Genomic DNA, 17,095 nt, shown 5'->3' with positions numbered 1-17,095 from the left:
GGGTTCGTCACTGCTTATTTTTTTTCACAGAAAGGTGAGGGTTTAGGTAAAATTTTACTTGTCTTAGCCACCTCGTTTTAAAAAAGTTAATCCTTAAATGCTATAACCTCGAAATTTTAGGTTCAACCTAGAGAATGGGTCCAGCAGACCCGAGCAAACTTCAAACTGAAATATTTCCGGTTTCAATAGACATAGCTTAAATTTTTTTCTTTATTTGTAGCCTAGAGTCTCGTAAAAATCAATATTGTAAAACAGAGGTAAAAATTTATTTTTCGCAATAAATATTTTACAAGAAATGAGAAAACTTTTTGAAATATTCCCTATAAAAATCATAGACTTTTGAAGAAAACCATCTCCTTTGCCCACGTGAAATTATTTCACATTATAGGAAAATGTAAATAGTCTAGCTATGTAAAATATTTTTAATTTTTAAAGTTTACGCGGAAAAAAGTTCGAATATTCAGGCGAATACGTGTCCATATAGACTTTTTTATTACCACCCCCCCCCCCCCCCCCCCCCCCCCCTTCTCATAAATTTTCACGTGTTATGTGGATGGCCTGATACGTAATATTAAAATAAACTGTTTCTTTTTAATCAATCGAGGTGAACAATTAAAACGTCATTAGTTTACATAGCGTTAGATAGAAAATAATTTTATTTAATTAATAAATTTGTACCCACAAAAATTATATCAATATATGTATTGAAAATAAATTTAGTTTTCTCGTAAAAATTAAACGATGTTTTTAACTGATTTTAGCAAGATGAGGACATCTCTAATTTCTTGTCGAATTTAGAATAAACTGTCAAATTTTTATCTAGAAATTTTCAAAATGTAACATATCTTACGAAAAATATGGTTTGCTGTGAATTCCTTTCTTTGTCAACAAAGTGATTCATACTAATGCTTTAAACAAAAGAGTCATCAATAATAAAGGAAAGAAAAAATAGTTTTAACTAACGAATTTTTGAAACAAAAAGATCAATTTTCAAAAAAATTGTTGAATTTTCGGTTAAAAAATGTTTCAGGTTCTCTTGATGATCAAAATATAAATTATTAAGAAAAAAATAAGTTTCTACGAAAAAGTTGAATTTTTAATCTTAAACGACCAATTTTAAGTCAAAATTCAATACTTTTTTTTACCAAAATTGTAGAATTTTCCACCAAATAGTTGAATTTTTATCCAAAAAAGATACAAATTTCTCTTAAAACAAATAAATTTTAATTTTTTTTTAACAAAAACTAAGTTTTTGCGAAAATAATTGAAATTTCAATCAAATTAAATGAATTTTTGACAATTTTGTTTTTAAAAGTTGAAATTTCATCCGGCAAAGATTTCAGTTTAGTTTTTAACAATAAAATATAACTTCTTAACAAAAAGTGTGACTTTTCAACAAACTAGTTTAATTGCCAACCTAACAATTGCATTTTTAGCAAGAAAAGGTGTAATTTCTGCTGAAGCATTTTTTAGGTATTTTATCAAAATGGGTGCATTTTTGTAAATGAAAAATAATAATTAATTTTCATCCAAAACGTATTAAAATGATTTATTAACACAAAAATAGGAATTTCAAACAAAAAAGTTGCATTATTATAAAAAAAAATTAAAGAAATTTCCCACAAAAAAAAAGGTAAATCTGTGAAAAATCAGTCAAGTTTTCAATAAAAAGGTGTGACTTTTTACCAAAGTGTTCAATTTTCAACCAAACGGTTCCATTTTTATCTGAGCAACATGAAATTTTTCTTTAAAAAAATGAATTTTTAATTAGAGAGAAAGAACAAATTAAGAAATAGTTTAATTTATGCTCAGAAAAGATTGGTAGTACAAGTTACAGATTCAATAGTTGCATAACAAATTGAAGATTTCGTCTTTCTGTTGTGCCCGAAAACTTTCGTAAAACAAAAATAGCAATCCTTCCCATGATTTTTTTGGTTCCCTCCAGATCATTGGAGAAGCAAATCTCCGCTTCTTTTGATTACTAAGTTGGAAGGAGCATCTTGAGCAAATTGTTTTTGTAGTCCAATGATTGATCATTTCACTTGTTTCCATACCAAAAAAGTCCTGGTATCTATTTTCAAGTACGTCAGTAAATATCTTTGTAAGTTTACTCACAACATATTCTCCACAAAGAACGCAGAAAGAGTTTACGCATTTGCTGCATAATGTCTTTCTTGTAACAATATACTCTTCAAGGGCCAAGTTACCCACCGATGTAGAGGTGCGTTCGTTTAATGATGACGTCTACGGGTCCGCTTTCTCACCCTGACCAGCCGCCGATACTGGGCCTGAGACTCTCTGCATCGTACTTTTCCGTGGACCGATCTCTGTCTCTTTTTCACCAAAAAATGAACCTTTTTTTATTACTGCGCTGGTCTTAAGGGCATGTGACAAAGCTAAATACCTATATTACCGACCACAGTTTTTCAGTTCACTGAATGTTTTTTTGAACCTGAGAACTTTTTTTGTAAATAAAATATCGAGCTGAAACTTTGGGAAATGTATTAGAGTGCAATAAAGTACGTTTAGGTACTGCATTTTGGTAGAAACTTCACTGAAAATTATTTCATCTTTTTTCTGAACCTCAACTTTTTTTGAACTTTCGAACTTTTTTTATACATAAAATATCGGTCTCAAACTTTGGGAAATGCAAGAGCCGAAAGAAAACTATGTTTAAGTACAAAGCTTAATAATAAAAGATGTAAAAAAATATATTTTAACAATCAATTCCAACGGCATCAGCCGGTAACGTTGTACACGAAAATACGAAACCTCTAGAGCCTCGCCTAGTGGCCGCCAGGTTTCGTATTTTCGTTTTCAACGTTACCGGATGATGCCGTTGGAATTGATTGTTGAAATATATTTTTTTACATCTTTTATTATTAGGCTTTGTACTTAAACGTAGTTTTCTTTCGGCTCTTGCATTTCCCAAAGTTTGAGACCGATATTTTATGTATAAAAAAAGTTCGAACGTTCAAAAAATGTTGAGGTTCAGAAAAAAGATGAAATAATTTTCAGTGAAGTTTCTACCAAAATGCAGTACCTAAACGTACTTTATTGCACTCTAATACATTTCCTGAAGTTTCAGCTCGATATTTTACTTACAAAAAAAGTTCTTAGGTTCAAAAAAACATTCAGTGAACTGAAAAACTGTGGTCGGTAATATAGGTATTTAGCTGTGTCACATGCCCTTAAAAGCGCGAAAAGTCAATATATTATAATGAAATATATCATTAAGTATAATTATATCGTTTGCGGAGGTTGAAATCACGAGGAAGAGTGTTCTGACATACAGGAAAGAAGCGTGAATATCAGGGAAACAAATGCCTACCGATGGAATGTGAATGTAGTCAACTACACTAAAGAAAAACAAATGCCTGATACTACAGTGCAATCGGTTGGGACAATCTTCAGCGTTGACTAAATTCACACTACATCACAAGGCATATGTTTCTCTGATAGTCACGCTTCTTTCCTGTATGCCGGAACAGAGAGACGTATACCGACAAATACCGATTTTTGTGAACACCATCCCCACTACTTTCACGTACTCATACCGACTTTATACGCAACGGAACGGCAGTATTGAACATGATGGGCACACGGAAAAGTACGATGCTGGGAGTCGCAAGCCCAGTATCGGCGGCTGGTCAGGATGAAAAAGCGGGCCCGCAGGCGTCGTCATCAAACGAAGGTAGGTCTACATCGATGGGTAACTTGGTCCTTGAATAGTGTAATGTTACAAGAAAGACATCAGGCAACGATTGCATAGACTCTTGCTGCGTTCTTTGTGGAGAATATGTTGTGAGTAAAGTTAGAAAGAAATTCACAGATGCACTTAAAAATAGATACCAGGACTTTTTTGGTATAGAAACTGGTGAAATGATCGATCATAGGACTCCAAAAACAATATGCTCAAAATGCTCCTTACAACTTAGTAATCAAAAGAAGCGGAGATTTGGTTCTCCAATGATCTGAAGGGATCCAAAAAATTATAAAAAGGATTCCTATTTTTGTTTTACGAATGTTTTCGGGCACAACCGAAAGACAAAATCTTCAATTCGTTATGCAGCTGTTGAATCTGTAACTTGTCCCACCATTCTTGAAGCTAAAGAGAGTAACGTAATTACTACTACTAGCGACAAATATAAAAGTGCAATCGAAATTTCGGATATCGAAGTTGATGACGTCGCTAAGGATATACAGATGAACGATGAAACATCAGAAGAATCAGAAGACGAGACTCATAAAAATCCCAATGGGTTCACGCCAGAAGAGCTTAATTACTTGTTCCGAGATGCCGAACTTTCAGAAGAAATTTCTAAACTAGTAGCGTCAAGATTAGAAGACAAAAATTGCCTAGCTCCAGAAACTCGTACAGCTTTTAATCCCGAAAGAGATATCCAATTTAGAAAATATTTTACAGATGTTAAAAATTTAGTATACTGTAACAATATTGAAGGGCTAATGCAGGAGTATAGTGTTTCTCAAGAAGCCTATTTATTTATAGATTCTTCAACACGTAGTTTAAAAGCAGTCTTGCTACATAATGGCAACCATCTTGCTCCGCTACCTGTTTGTCATTCGGTTATGTTAAATGAGGAATACCACAACCTCTGCGCCGTACTCGAAAAACTAAATTACGCTAAACGCAAGTGCAAAATATGTGGAGATTTTAAAATAATGACCATTTTATTAGGTCAACCAAGTTGTTTCACTAAACATCAATATTTTATATGTGAACGGGACAGCCGAGCTCGTACCGAACATTATGTGAGAAAGGATTGGCTCAGTAGGGGAAATTTAACTCTAGGATCCAAAAATATCATGAAGCAGTGTCTAATACCAACAGATAAAGTAATCCTTCCATAATTGCACATAAATTTGGGACTTGTAAAACAATTCGTGAAAGCAATGAATACTACGGAGAGCAAAGCTTTTATAAACATATTTAAAAGATTTCCTAAGCTGTCTAATGCGAAAACAAGAGCAGGTGTTTTTGGTGGACCGCAAATTAGAGAACTTCTTAAAGACAATGAATTCCAAAAAAGAATGACTAAGGTGGTGAAAGCAGCTTGGCAAAGCTTTAGAGACGTTACGAAAAAATTTCTAGGAAATAGGAAGGATCTTAATTACGCGACTATAGTTGAAAATATAGTACAAAATTTCAAAATGTGGGATGCCTAATGAATCTAAAGCTGCACTTTCTTCATTCTCACATTGAGTACTTTCCTGAAAATTTAGGCGATTTCAGTGAAGGGCAGGGTGAAAGATTCCACCAGGATTTAAAAGATATTGAAAAGAGATAACAGGGTGCTTGAGACAGTCATATGTTGGCAGACTACTGTTGGTCTTTGAAGAGAGACACGTCAAACCAACACAAAAGAAAAGAACTACGAAGGTCATTTACAAATAAACAAACACGTTATCATACTAAAGCTGAAAATACATGAAATGGCTACTTACAATATTGTAGAGCTCTTTGAGAATTGTGAGAGGCGAGGGGACTCACGAAAATCAAGCACCCATAAGGGAACAGAAGCCTGCTACGTCCTAGTCGTTATTCCTGGGTATCGCTAAATGTAGGTTATTAAGTCGCAGGAAGTCTGGACCTTCTTGAGCTTTCGAATTTCTGACAAACAAGAATTAAGTCTCAAGCATAAGTTTTAATTGTAGCTTTCTGAGATAACGGGCTTTTGAAGACTCGCTTCTAAGTCTTTATGTTTTTACGGTTGTGGGCTATAAAATTATGTAATTTTTGAGTTATATGGCTATGGGGTTTTGAGATTATAGGATTCTGGAGTTTTGGGGTTGTGCAGTTTTGAGGTATTAGGTTTTATAAAGATGTGGGAATGTGAAATTCTGTCATTTAATTCTACATGATTCGGCGTTATATTGTGACATGCTATTTTCTTGTGATACACTTCAGAGTTTTCGAGCTTATGGGTTTTGAGGTTGTGATTTGGTGAACGTATGGAATCATAAAGCTAAAACTCCCCGGAATGGAGGTTTCAAATTTGCGTCTAAGTTTTTTCGTTTGTTTTTTTGTCGCAATTTGGGATTGTACTTTATTGGGATTTGAGATTTATGAGTTTTGAAGTTATGAATTTTGAGGTTATGGGGTTTTAAGTTATAGGTTATCGACCTCAAGGTTATTGAGCTATAAAAGCATATGGTTTTATTGCTCAAGGGTTGATATTGCTGTGTTTTATAGTTTCAAGCTGTTTTTTGATGTTAGAAGAAAACTCTGACGTGATGGGGCAAAACAGGTTTCGGCTTCGGTTTCAGCGACTCAAGAAATATATAATCTACTTGGTCCGGTTTAAGGAACCCTCCACTCATTTTTTGTGATCCTATGTAATCTATTGATATATTAAATTTTAAGATCTTAAATTTCTAAGTTTCGATTTATACAAGAGGCATAAAATATTACTTAAGATTATCGTATTTCATGAAAATTTCGATATTCTGGAAACTCGTGAAAATATTCTAATTTTGTCATGTACTACTAAAAAAAATCGCAAATCAAGGTGAGCGTCTTAAGTAATAAATATTTAAACGAACTCATTATTCTTATTTATTTCATGTGAATAATTAAAGCCTTAGAAAAGATAAAGTTGGTTTGATAAAAATTGCCTCGAATATTATTTTCAAAATCATAGTACTATATGTCATTAAATACACTATATCATGAAAAAATGTATTTCATTACACTCTCACAGTTTGTATCCACGATTCTGGCTACATATTTTCGTTGATTCCACGTTATGTCAGTCGAGAATATATTGTTTTTTTAGAAAATATTGATTGTTGTAAATAAAACATTGAAATTGATAGAATTTAGTATTCTTTCTTTATGAGTCTAATCAATAAGAACTTTTACTGATTCACTACGCAATCTCACTGATTCATCTAGAATTAATCTAGAACTTTCCTAGACATGCAAAAATTTTACCTCAACATTTTTTCTATCTTTAGTCGTGTTCAGAAAAAATCGAAAATTCGGGCTTACGATAAATTCAACACTCAACCAAAACTGAAGAAAATATGACAATATGGCAATATATGTATTAGAGCGTTTATAAATCAATTATTGCGCAAGAAGAATTTCAAAAATCAATGGAATTCACGGAATTCAAGGAATTCATGAATTTTCACAAAATTCATGGAATTCACGAATTTTGACAAAATTCACGGAATCGAAGGAATTCAAGAAATTTATGAAGTTCATATAATTCACGTAATTTACGGAATGCATGAAATTAAAAAATGCACGGAATAAAGGAATTCATAGAAGTAATTCGAAATTCCTGCAATTAAATTAATTCAAGAAATTGATCGAATTTGCGGAATTCTCTAGATTTGTAAAATAGTCGGAATTTACAGAATTTACAGAATTTACGGAACGAACGGAATACATGAAATTTACAAAATTCACGGAATTAATGTAATTCTTTAAATTCATTGAATTCTTGCAATCCATGGAATTCATTGAATCTATGAAATTAATTGAGTTCATGGAATTCATTGAATTCATGGATTGGAATTTACAGAATCCACTGAAATATTCTAATTTGAGGAGTTATAAGAACTCACATCATTTATGGAATTCACAGAATTTAAGAAACTCAAAGAATTTACGGAATTAATGGATTTCAAAGAATTAATGGAATTCATGTAATTCAAGCAATTCATGGAGTACAAGGAATTCACGGTATTCATGAAATTCACGAAATTCATGGAATTCACAATAATATAATTCACGAAATAATATAACGCGCGGAATACTAGTATTCACAGAATAATAGAATTCAAGGAATAATAGAATTTACAGAATAGGATTGAAATATGCTCAGGAGTGAATAGAGTTACATAGTAGGCAAGGAGTAGGTCGTATTTACCAGACTGCTGTGAGCTAGAAGGAAAGTACGAATCCGAAGATTATTTATCATAGCATGCAGTGCACTAGTAGATAGTGATCCTAGAGAAGTTAGAGACGGCTTTTGGGACACTTTAAATGACACAATAAATATTTGCTATCGTGGTTTCTGCAGACCGCAAAAAAATGGTTAGAATATGTGAATGAGACCCTAGAAACAAGACACATAAGAAGTTGAGGAAACAAGAAAGCCTGTAGGAAAAATGCATAAACGCAAAAGAAGCTACGGAAGTATGCCAGGACAGAAAAGTATGACGACAAATAATTAATGAAAAAAGTGTCGGTTGAATAAATAACGTCTGAAACAAAATATCTTGGATACTAATGAACTCAAGTGGGGAACCTTCAATGACGACAATGTGAAAGCAGACAATGTTAGGAGCAGTGTTGCGAAACGAACGTGTTATTCAAATAAATAACACAAGAATCCTTGATTAATCTAAAAATGTGTTATCCCTTCCTCAAATTACTCCCTTCCCCATCGGGAGAGTAACGCCTACCCCCAAAAGGAAATGGATTAATAATGTTATAATAGTTATAATAATGACAATAATAATAATAACTACTGGTCGGCCTCTCTCCGTCATAGGTTATGGCTCAGTTGGGGGTGGCAATAGGACCGAACCGAGGGTACGACCAAGCAATGGCCCCGACGACAGCAATAACATCGTTTTAGATTGTCAGACCAACTCAGGAGGGACATCCTTACCGTTTGAAAAGAAAGCTCACCGGCGCAAACAGGATACATGCAAAGGATGCATGAACGTTCGGTTAATATGCACGCAATATATGCTTATAAAACTTCCCAGTATTCAGGAGGTCCGGTATCCTTTTTTTCGCAAACGGGAATATAAAGCTCTTTAAATGAATCTGTTATATCATCAGTGAATGTTACCTTACCAACAGTAGATCAACCCTCCAATCCATTAAGGCAAAAAATCTACACAATATCGATCAAGTTAAGAATCTTCAATGACAGAAAATGCTTAACGTCTTAATAAGACTAGATGGAAAATAATATTTTCCAAATTAAGAATATTTCTTGAAAAAAAATCCTATTTCATCTTCACTCCATTAGGACTCAAACCACAAAACTTCTGATTTCCGCTCAGGTGCTTTTCCAATTAAGCTATTAGAGGGATCAGAATAAGAATTCTTAATTCAAGAAAATAACGCTAATTTATAGCTAGATGTTGATGATACAAGTAATTATTTTTAATGATTCTGTTATATCATCAGTGAATGTTACCTTACCGACAGTAAATCAATCCTTCGATCTATAAAGACAGACAATATACGCAATATCGATCAAGTTAACAATCTTCGATAACAGAAATTGCTTAAAGTCTTAATAAGAGTAGATGGAAAATAATATTGTTCAAATTAAAATTATTTCTTGAAAAAAAGTTCAATTCCCAATGGAGTGAAGATGGAGTAGGATCTTTTTTTCAAGAAATAACTATAATATAAGGCTCTTTATCAAAATAAAGAGCAAAATCCTCCAGAGCACATACCACTCGTTTCAGTAAGACGTCCGTTGCAGATAGTCGATAATGCCAATATGAGAAATAGAAGATCAACAATCTACAAAAAAGTTTTTCACAGGATAGCAAAATTCGCTGAAACTAATACTGCTTTCCCTGATTTGCTCCCTGAAGATGCTGGTTTCTGGAATCTGAACTGTGCAGTTTACAAAAAGGCGGTATACCTTCTTTGCGAAAATAGAAATAATGATACTTCAGTACGCCTGAGCAAGACTCGCGAGCATATTGCACAGCTTCGATTAAAAATCAAAACGGCCAGACGGCATGCATTAAATTTTCAGTGCGTGAGTAGCAACATAATGTCAAATGAGATGTTCAGTCCAAAAGTTGGGGCTCTTGCTCGAAACTTACAAAAAGGCGAGTAAAGTGAATTCATGAAAATTCCACCATTTTTATTCAACCTTTTTGTCTTTTCAACTAAATGTCATGTGCCGCTCAAAATTTGCCTGGTCGAGAAGAAATTCAAAGCTTCTGGGAACAAGTATATGGACATACTCATAAGCTAGATGAATACGCTTCATATATTAAATAATTACTGCTGATTAAGTGAATAAAGTTGAAGGATGCGTATTACTGATTAATATGTATCTAGTCGGTATGGAGTGCAATTGTTGAGCAATGCGGATGCAAGAGAGGCCTGGCTCGTTGCAGAAAGAATATGTTAATAGACAGGCGTATCATCCGGGATTCCATCAGGTATCCACGCAATCTGTCCATGGCTTGGATTTAGTACCGAAAGACATTCGATAACACGAACCATGAGCTACTTATTAGGCTTCTTAAGTGCCTGGAGGTACATCCCAAAAAAGTGAGATCTATGAAAGAGCGTATGCTCTTGTGGCGAAAAAAATTTGTCATAACATCTGACAAAGGACAAGTGACTACGAGTTATGTCACTTATAAGAGAGGGGCCTTCCAGGAAGACTCTTTGAGTCCGATACTTTTCTGTATCTCCCTTTTGCCTCTTTCTATTGTGCTTCGTGGCAAAAGCTCTGAATACCTATGGTGCATGCCATGCAGAAGAGAATTTTAAGTCAACCACCTTTTATAAATGGACGACCTTAAAATCTTTACTTCTTCAGAACACAACCTGGAAATCCTTGTGGCGGCAGAAAATAGGTATTCTAAAGCCATTAGCATACGCTTTGGACTGGACAAGTGTGCATGCGTCCATTTACACTAAAGAGGACTAGAAAATACATCAAGCCATAACGATCAGGATCTTTAATGTATAGGTTGAAATAACATTCAACATCTTGGTAATAGAGAAAAATATGGATGTTCTAGAATATCGCAAGCGGAAACCCAAGATATGCGTGTGTTAAAAACAGTCCTTAAAAAGGTATCGTAAAATTTTCCGAAAAATTTGGGCTTGCGAATTACCTGGGAAGAATCAGATCCAGGCGATCAATATTTTGGCTGTTCCTTAAATGCTTCGCAAGTTTGATGCAGTAAAATAGAACGTCGATGAGTTGAAGCAACTTGAACGAAGTACACGCAAGATGGTGACAATTCATCGAACTCATCAGCCTAGATCTTCTTTACCTCGTATATACCTCCATCGAGATAAAGGGGTAGAGGTTGACTGAGCTTAGAGTGTCCTCATCGAAGAACGGATTTAGCTACAGCTTGCTTAGTTCTAAAAAGCACGGATTGTCTAATGCGACTCATACACCAACCTGAAGTCGTCAACTCTGCTGCTTCTCTCTACCGAGCCGCAGATAGGGCAACAAAGGAGCTTTTTGTCCTATTCGATGCCAGTGACACTACACATTACCTAGCATCATTAACACCTTTGTTGCTCGAACGTTGTGTACAGGAAGCACAAAATTCGCTTTTACTAAAGAAAAATGCTGACAAGCCCCTTCATGGTAAATTCTACGGCATTATTATTATGGATGGAAGATTAATTGTGAGAGAAGATTATAAGATGCCAGGCATGTTACTGATTTCGCTAATTAATTATATCTTGCCTTTATTGGCTAGATAATGACTAAATCTCGCTCATGTCTTGCCTTCATTGGCTACATAATGACTAAATCGCAGTCACGACTTGCCCTCATTGGCTGGCTGTTGACTGAGTCATTTTCATTTCTTGTCTTTATGGGTTCTATATTGATTTCCTCTTTATATCTTGTTTTTATTGACTGAACATTAGAAATAAATGACGAGTACACATTGAATGACCTTGAAAAGTGACCTGTGTCTTAAGGCCATGACTTTCTTTCCATTTCCCCGTTAGACCCCAATAACTTTCATAGGGAACATATTTTTCGCAGTGCTGTAGTTTTCGAGATATTTGGTAATGTTTCTTAAAAGGGTTGGATGTTTAACCTTCTATAACTCAAAAACTGTCCATTTTTGGACTTTGTGTCCCATAATATTTTTAATCGAGACATTGAGAACTACAATTTTACGAATTAATTAACTTTAGGGAATTCACGGAATTAAGGAAATATAAGTAAATCACGGAATTCGTGAGATAACATTAGTTCCATTGATTGAACGAATTAATTGCATGTTATGAATCCCTTGAATTTCATGGATTTAATGTATTCTTTAAATTTCACGAATTCATTAATTTCTTGAATACTATGAATTCCGTGAGTACCTTGAATATCGTGAAGGCTGTGATTTGTGTGAATTCATTGAATTCCTTAAATTGGTTGAATTCCGTAAATTACAATCTTTCTTATAAAAAAACCATTCGGTGTACTGTATAATGCACATCGGATATTTTTTCAATTTGAACTATATTAAAAGTTTTCAATTAGGCCAACCGCAGGATTTCGACAGGAGCAGTTGCTTAACTGAAAAACTGCACACGATCCCAGCGAAACCACGGTAAATTTTTAGCCATAACCACGTCTCACGAGGGTGAGATAGGTGGTTACAGTCTGTGACGGAATCAATACGATGATCCGGCAAAAGTCTCGTGCACCCTGAGGATACGAAGCGACCGAAGAACGACCGCCTATTGCATTTTCCCCGCAAGTGTTTTAGCGTATAGTTAAAACGCAGGGAAGCTTTTCAGGCTATAAACCAGGGTAACGTTAGCACCACCAAGAGACCCGATGATACGGACGATTAGTTTAATAGAATATTCCATATACTTTTCTTTCTTTTCATTTTCTTGGCTATAATGCTTTTGCCAGCAAATGCCGAAAATTCGATTACGAATATGATTCGATTCTCGAAGTCAAGGAGAACTGTGTCTGGCCTCGAGTGTGCAACAGAAACAATTGTCGAGAATATAAAGTTCCAGTATTTGCGGCACTTCTCATTGTCGACAGTTCCCCTTATTTCCCTAGCAGCGTTAAGCGGAACGATATTAAGGTTCATGCCGTAAGAGTGACAGAGATGGTAATAAAGCATTCTTCGTGCTATATTTTGCCTTTGGATGCAGGTGGCTTCCGCATGAGTTAGACAACTAAACAATATGTGTGCTAGATTCTCAGGGTAATCATGGTACGCCCTGCAGATATCATCGGGAATGTTATGGCTAAATATGTGGAGACAGTATGTTATAGTGGAAATGAAACCGTCTTGACATGCCAAAATGAAACCCTTCGTGCCTGACTTCAATCCGGTTTATTTAAAGAAAGCAAAAGTTAGCTCACATTACATTGGCTGGTCCTCCCCCACTTCTTCCTGCTTCATGGCTATTTTAAGAAGAGGGTCTGTTCCATTTGTAACTGAGCTGTGCCCAGAATAATTCTATTGCGAAGACATTCAAGATTCAATATTCCGTGAACACCTGGACGGACATACAGTCACGGAACAGAAGGCTTAAGATGCATGTTTTTCCTTCATGTGCATAACCTTTTGTATCCTAATATCAAGAGATCTGAGCTCGTTCTTCAACCACGAAACCACTCCAAATAAATATAGTAGTGCCGGTGCGACAAGCATGTTTATTGCAGATGCTTTGTTCCTCGCCGACTATTTGAAAGACCAAATCTGCAAGACGAGACGTTTTTATCTGTTTCAGAGAGTATTCTTTATAGATGGCACATCCTAAGTACGTCTTTGTGGCACGCCTAGGTATGTATAAGTCTCTTTAGCGCAAACGTTGCCAAAAGTTTTTTTTTATTGAACAGCTCAGGTTCTTCAGGGATGTCATTAAGATTTCATCACTTCAAATAAGCTTTACCGCATTTTTCTGATCCAAATTCCATTCTTATTTCCTTAGTGTATCATTCGACAATCCCTACAGCTAGATGTTGTTGCTCTCAATATTTGGCATAGATCTTAAGACCAACCATGTAAAATACATGAGTGACCTTGTGCTTTCAATTTAAAGGTTTGCTGCAAAAGTACCCCTGGGAATGGCGAAGAGCTAGAGATAGTGGCAATTATGTGAGGCAAAAGAGGAGTGAGCTGATAGGTATTTTTTTCATTTTCGGAAAGACAACATAGGGTGCGTGAGAGACTTTTTTGAGGCTTTAAAGAGGGCTTAAAATTGTCCTCAAGTTTAAAAAGAAAATTCTTTACTATTGTATAGAAATAAAAAAAAAATTTTGAACTTATTAAAAATGTAAACGACTTTAATTTCAAATTTCTTATTCAATTTATAATAACAAACTCCACTATGTATTTTGATTCGAAAGCTTCAAAAATTAAAATAACCTGATAAAAAAAAAGAGAGTACTGTGCATTTTTTTCTTTCAAATTAAATAATGTTGAAATATTTGGTATACTGTTCCGACAAATTTTTAGTCAATAAGAATCAAGAGCATTCAAACGCCTCGCCTTTCGATGGTAGGCCTGTTTAGTCAACCAAAAAAATATAAACTAAATACGGGAGGGACATAATGAAAATATCACATTGTTTTCAAACACGAGTTAAAAGACCCCAAAGCCAAGCTTCATTCTTTTTTCATGTGAATTCACAGACAAGTTTAATTTTATTCTATTCTGATAATCTTATGACGTTGCATAAATATTGGAATTTCCCCATCATTTTCACGCAAACTTATGGGTTGATTTATTCCGAGAGTAATTAATGATACTTCTGGTGCTCCTGCTGATACGTCTGGTGCCTTTCCTGGTGCTTCTAGTGCTTTTGCTGGTGCTCCGGGCTCTCCGCTTGAGCTTCTTCCACTTTTGATGGTGTTTCTGTTCTCCCGATGGTGCTTCTGGTGCTTTCGTTAGTGTGTCTGGCACCTTTACGGGTGCTTCTGATGCTTTTGCTGGCGCTTTTGAGCTCCCGATTGTGCTTCTGCTGCTTTTCCAGGTGCTTATGATTATCTTGCTGGTACATCCGTAGATGCTCTTAGCGTTTACGGTGCTACCTGTAGTGCTTCTGGAGCTTTTTTTGGTGCACCTGGCGCTTTTTCTAGTGCTTCTGACGCTCCTGCTGGCATTCCTGCTATTTTGCTGGTGCTTTCGATCACCTGATGGCGCTTCTGCTGCTGTGACTAGTTCTTCTGGAGCCTTTTCTGGTACATCTGGAGCTCCTATTATTACTTACCGTGCTGCTTCTTATGCTTGTGATACTTTTTCTGGTACTTCTGGCACTCCTGGCACAATTCTAGCGCTTCTGCTGCTTTTGATTGTGTTCTCCTGTTGGTTTTCCTGCTGCTTTTATTGGCGCTTCTGGTGTTCTTCATTCTACGTCTAAAGCTTCTCTTACTGCTTCTGGTGCTTTTGCTGGTGCTTTTTGTCTCCTGATGGTGCTTCTGTTGTTTTCATTGAAGCTTCGGGTGCTTTGGCTGGTACGTCTGTATCTTTCGCTTGTGCTTCTGGTGCTCTTGCTTATACGTATTGTGCTCCGGATGGTTAGGGCGTTATTTTTTCTGCCCACCTCCTTACGAAATCAAAACCGGTATTAGTGCAGCAAATTAATACTTTGCCCCTTCTTGATAGTTTTTTGTGGAGGATATTGCCTTCTGTGTCCCCTAGGGCTCCGCTGCCTCTGAAATATATGGTATGCAGATGGTTGAATCGATAAAAATAATTTTATTTAAACAAGTTGTGTGCTCAAAGATTTTTTGAAAGACTTTTTATTTTAATCCGAACATGTTGGAAAGAGGTCTAATTTCCTCTAAAATCAACATTTTTCGTTGCTGATTCTGCGACTTGATTTGCAGTACCTGCCTAATTATAAATAGATTCGGTCCAAATGTAACGCAGGCCGACCAGATTTTTATCCCAGATACCAGAGAATACTTATTCGGCGTTTTTTGGTGCGTTGAACCCGAATATTTTTTAAATTACTTTAGGTTTTTGAGATATCCTTGTTTTCGGTACAGTTATATTAACAAAAAGAGCAAAGTTTTCAACTTCATTGAACGATATCTCGAAGAAAAAAATATATAAAAAATTTAATAAGAAATTCGAAGGGTAAGTGTGGTACTTTCAGATGCCGTAAACGAGTTTCTAGAAAGAAAAAATTAATTTGCTATGTAACTTAACCCGAAAAATTGCAAAAAATGGTATTTTTTGCTTATTTAGCTTAGAGTATCTCCGAAACCTGAACGTGTGGAGAAATTCTGAGTTAGAATTCGGATTCAGCGCACCAAAAAGCTTCAAAGAAGCATGTTCCCGTATCTAGGTTATTCGCTCCTTGAAATTGTATAGGCCTGTATAATTTTTATATGATTGTTCGATAAAAATTAGTATACTTTTTACATGATTTGACAGAAAACAATCTTTTCATCTTAGTAGGATATTTTTGGGTATGACCGTATTAGTTAAATATTCACAGCATAAGATTATATTTTTAGTACTTATATTTTTGGAACTTACGCTATTGTGACATATTATGACACGTTAAAGTGAATTTTGCATTCGCAGTTTATAACTGAATGTTTGGAACATAAAGCATATTGCTTATGACATAGGAGGGAAGAAAAAAATTTAGTAGGTTTAGGTACATATTTTATTTTATTATCAATCTGATAAAACCATTAGTTCGTCATACAGTTTTATCAGTTCTTGCGTACATCAAAAAATGCTGGTGGTGGTGTGTGCATTAGCTGAGATCTTCTGCCAAATACACCCCAACGCATGGCTTCAGTCTCATTCATGGGCATTGGAACACCAATCACATTCTGCTTGTAGTCTATTATGATTATCTCGTGACGTTTATTAAATATTGGCAGAATAATGTCATTCTCGACTCTTCCAATAAGGAAGGTATTGAATGTGAATAGATAAAGAGGTTTCACTTTATTCATTTTAATAAAGCCAAGACGACGGTGTTCGGCGTACATATAGTTGGGAATTGAGTCAGCTGTTACAGGTACTTCTCGAAACGGATTAATTTTGATAGAAGGTTGTGATTTTTCTGGTTTCGCTGCTGATGTTCCTGCTGATGCTTCTGGTGGTGTTGCTGCTGATGTTTCTGGGAGCGTTGCTGCTGATGTTGCTGGTGGTGTTACTGCTGATGCTTCTGCTGGTGTTGCTGATGATGATGCTGCTGGTGTTTCTGCTGATTGTGGCCTCCTTCTGAGCTGTTGTCTGCCATGCCTTCCGCCCCTTCCGGTACTTAATTCTGTAAAAAGAAATAATATTAGATGAGCCTTAGTACTTAGGGATCATCCATAAACTACTTTATAAATTTTAAACAATTTCTGAACCCCGCCGCCTCCTCTTTCACAACCTTTGA

General features: G+C 35.5%; 1 protein-coding gene across 1 annotated transcript; it reads right to left on the bottom strand.

Moving 5' to 3' along the window:
* Positions 1-14,448: 14,448 nt before the first annotated feature.
* Positions 14,449-15,095, bottom strand: LOC117180731. Its single transcript, XM_033373219.1, has 2 exons — positions 14,957-15,095; positions 14,449-14,912 (listed from the first exon to the last, which is right to left on the bottom strand). The coding sequence occupies exons 1-2, from the start codon at positions 15,093-15,095 to the stop codon at positions 14,449-14,451; spliced, it is 603 nt and encodes a 200-aa protein (XP_033229110.1).
* Between the last annotated feature and the right edge of the window lie 2,000 nt (positions 15,096-17,095).

This window comes from Belonocnema kinseyi, chromosome 9 (genome assembly GCF_010883055.1).
Source record: "Belonocnema kinseyi isolate 2016_QV_RU_SX_M_011 chromosome 9, B_treatae_v1, whole genome shotgun sequence".
Lineage (NCBI taxonomy): Eukaryota > Metazoa > Arthropoda > Insecta > Hymenoptera > Cynipidae > Belonocnema > Belonocnema kinseyi.
This window is presented reverse-complemented; position numbering and strand designations above follow the sequence as displayed.

Bases quoted from the DNA above. Each gene is read 5' to 3' on its own strand.
- LOC117180731 (XM_033373219.1), bottom strand. From the start codon at position 15,095: ATGAAGAACACCAGAAGCGCCAATAAAAGCAGCAGGAAAACCAACAGG. The intron at 14,913-14,956 runs GTAAGTAATAAT...AAAAGGCTCCAG, and splicing joins CAAGCATAAGAAGCAGCACG to AAGAACTAGTCACAGCAGCA.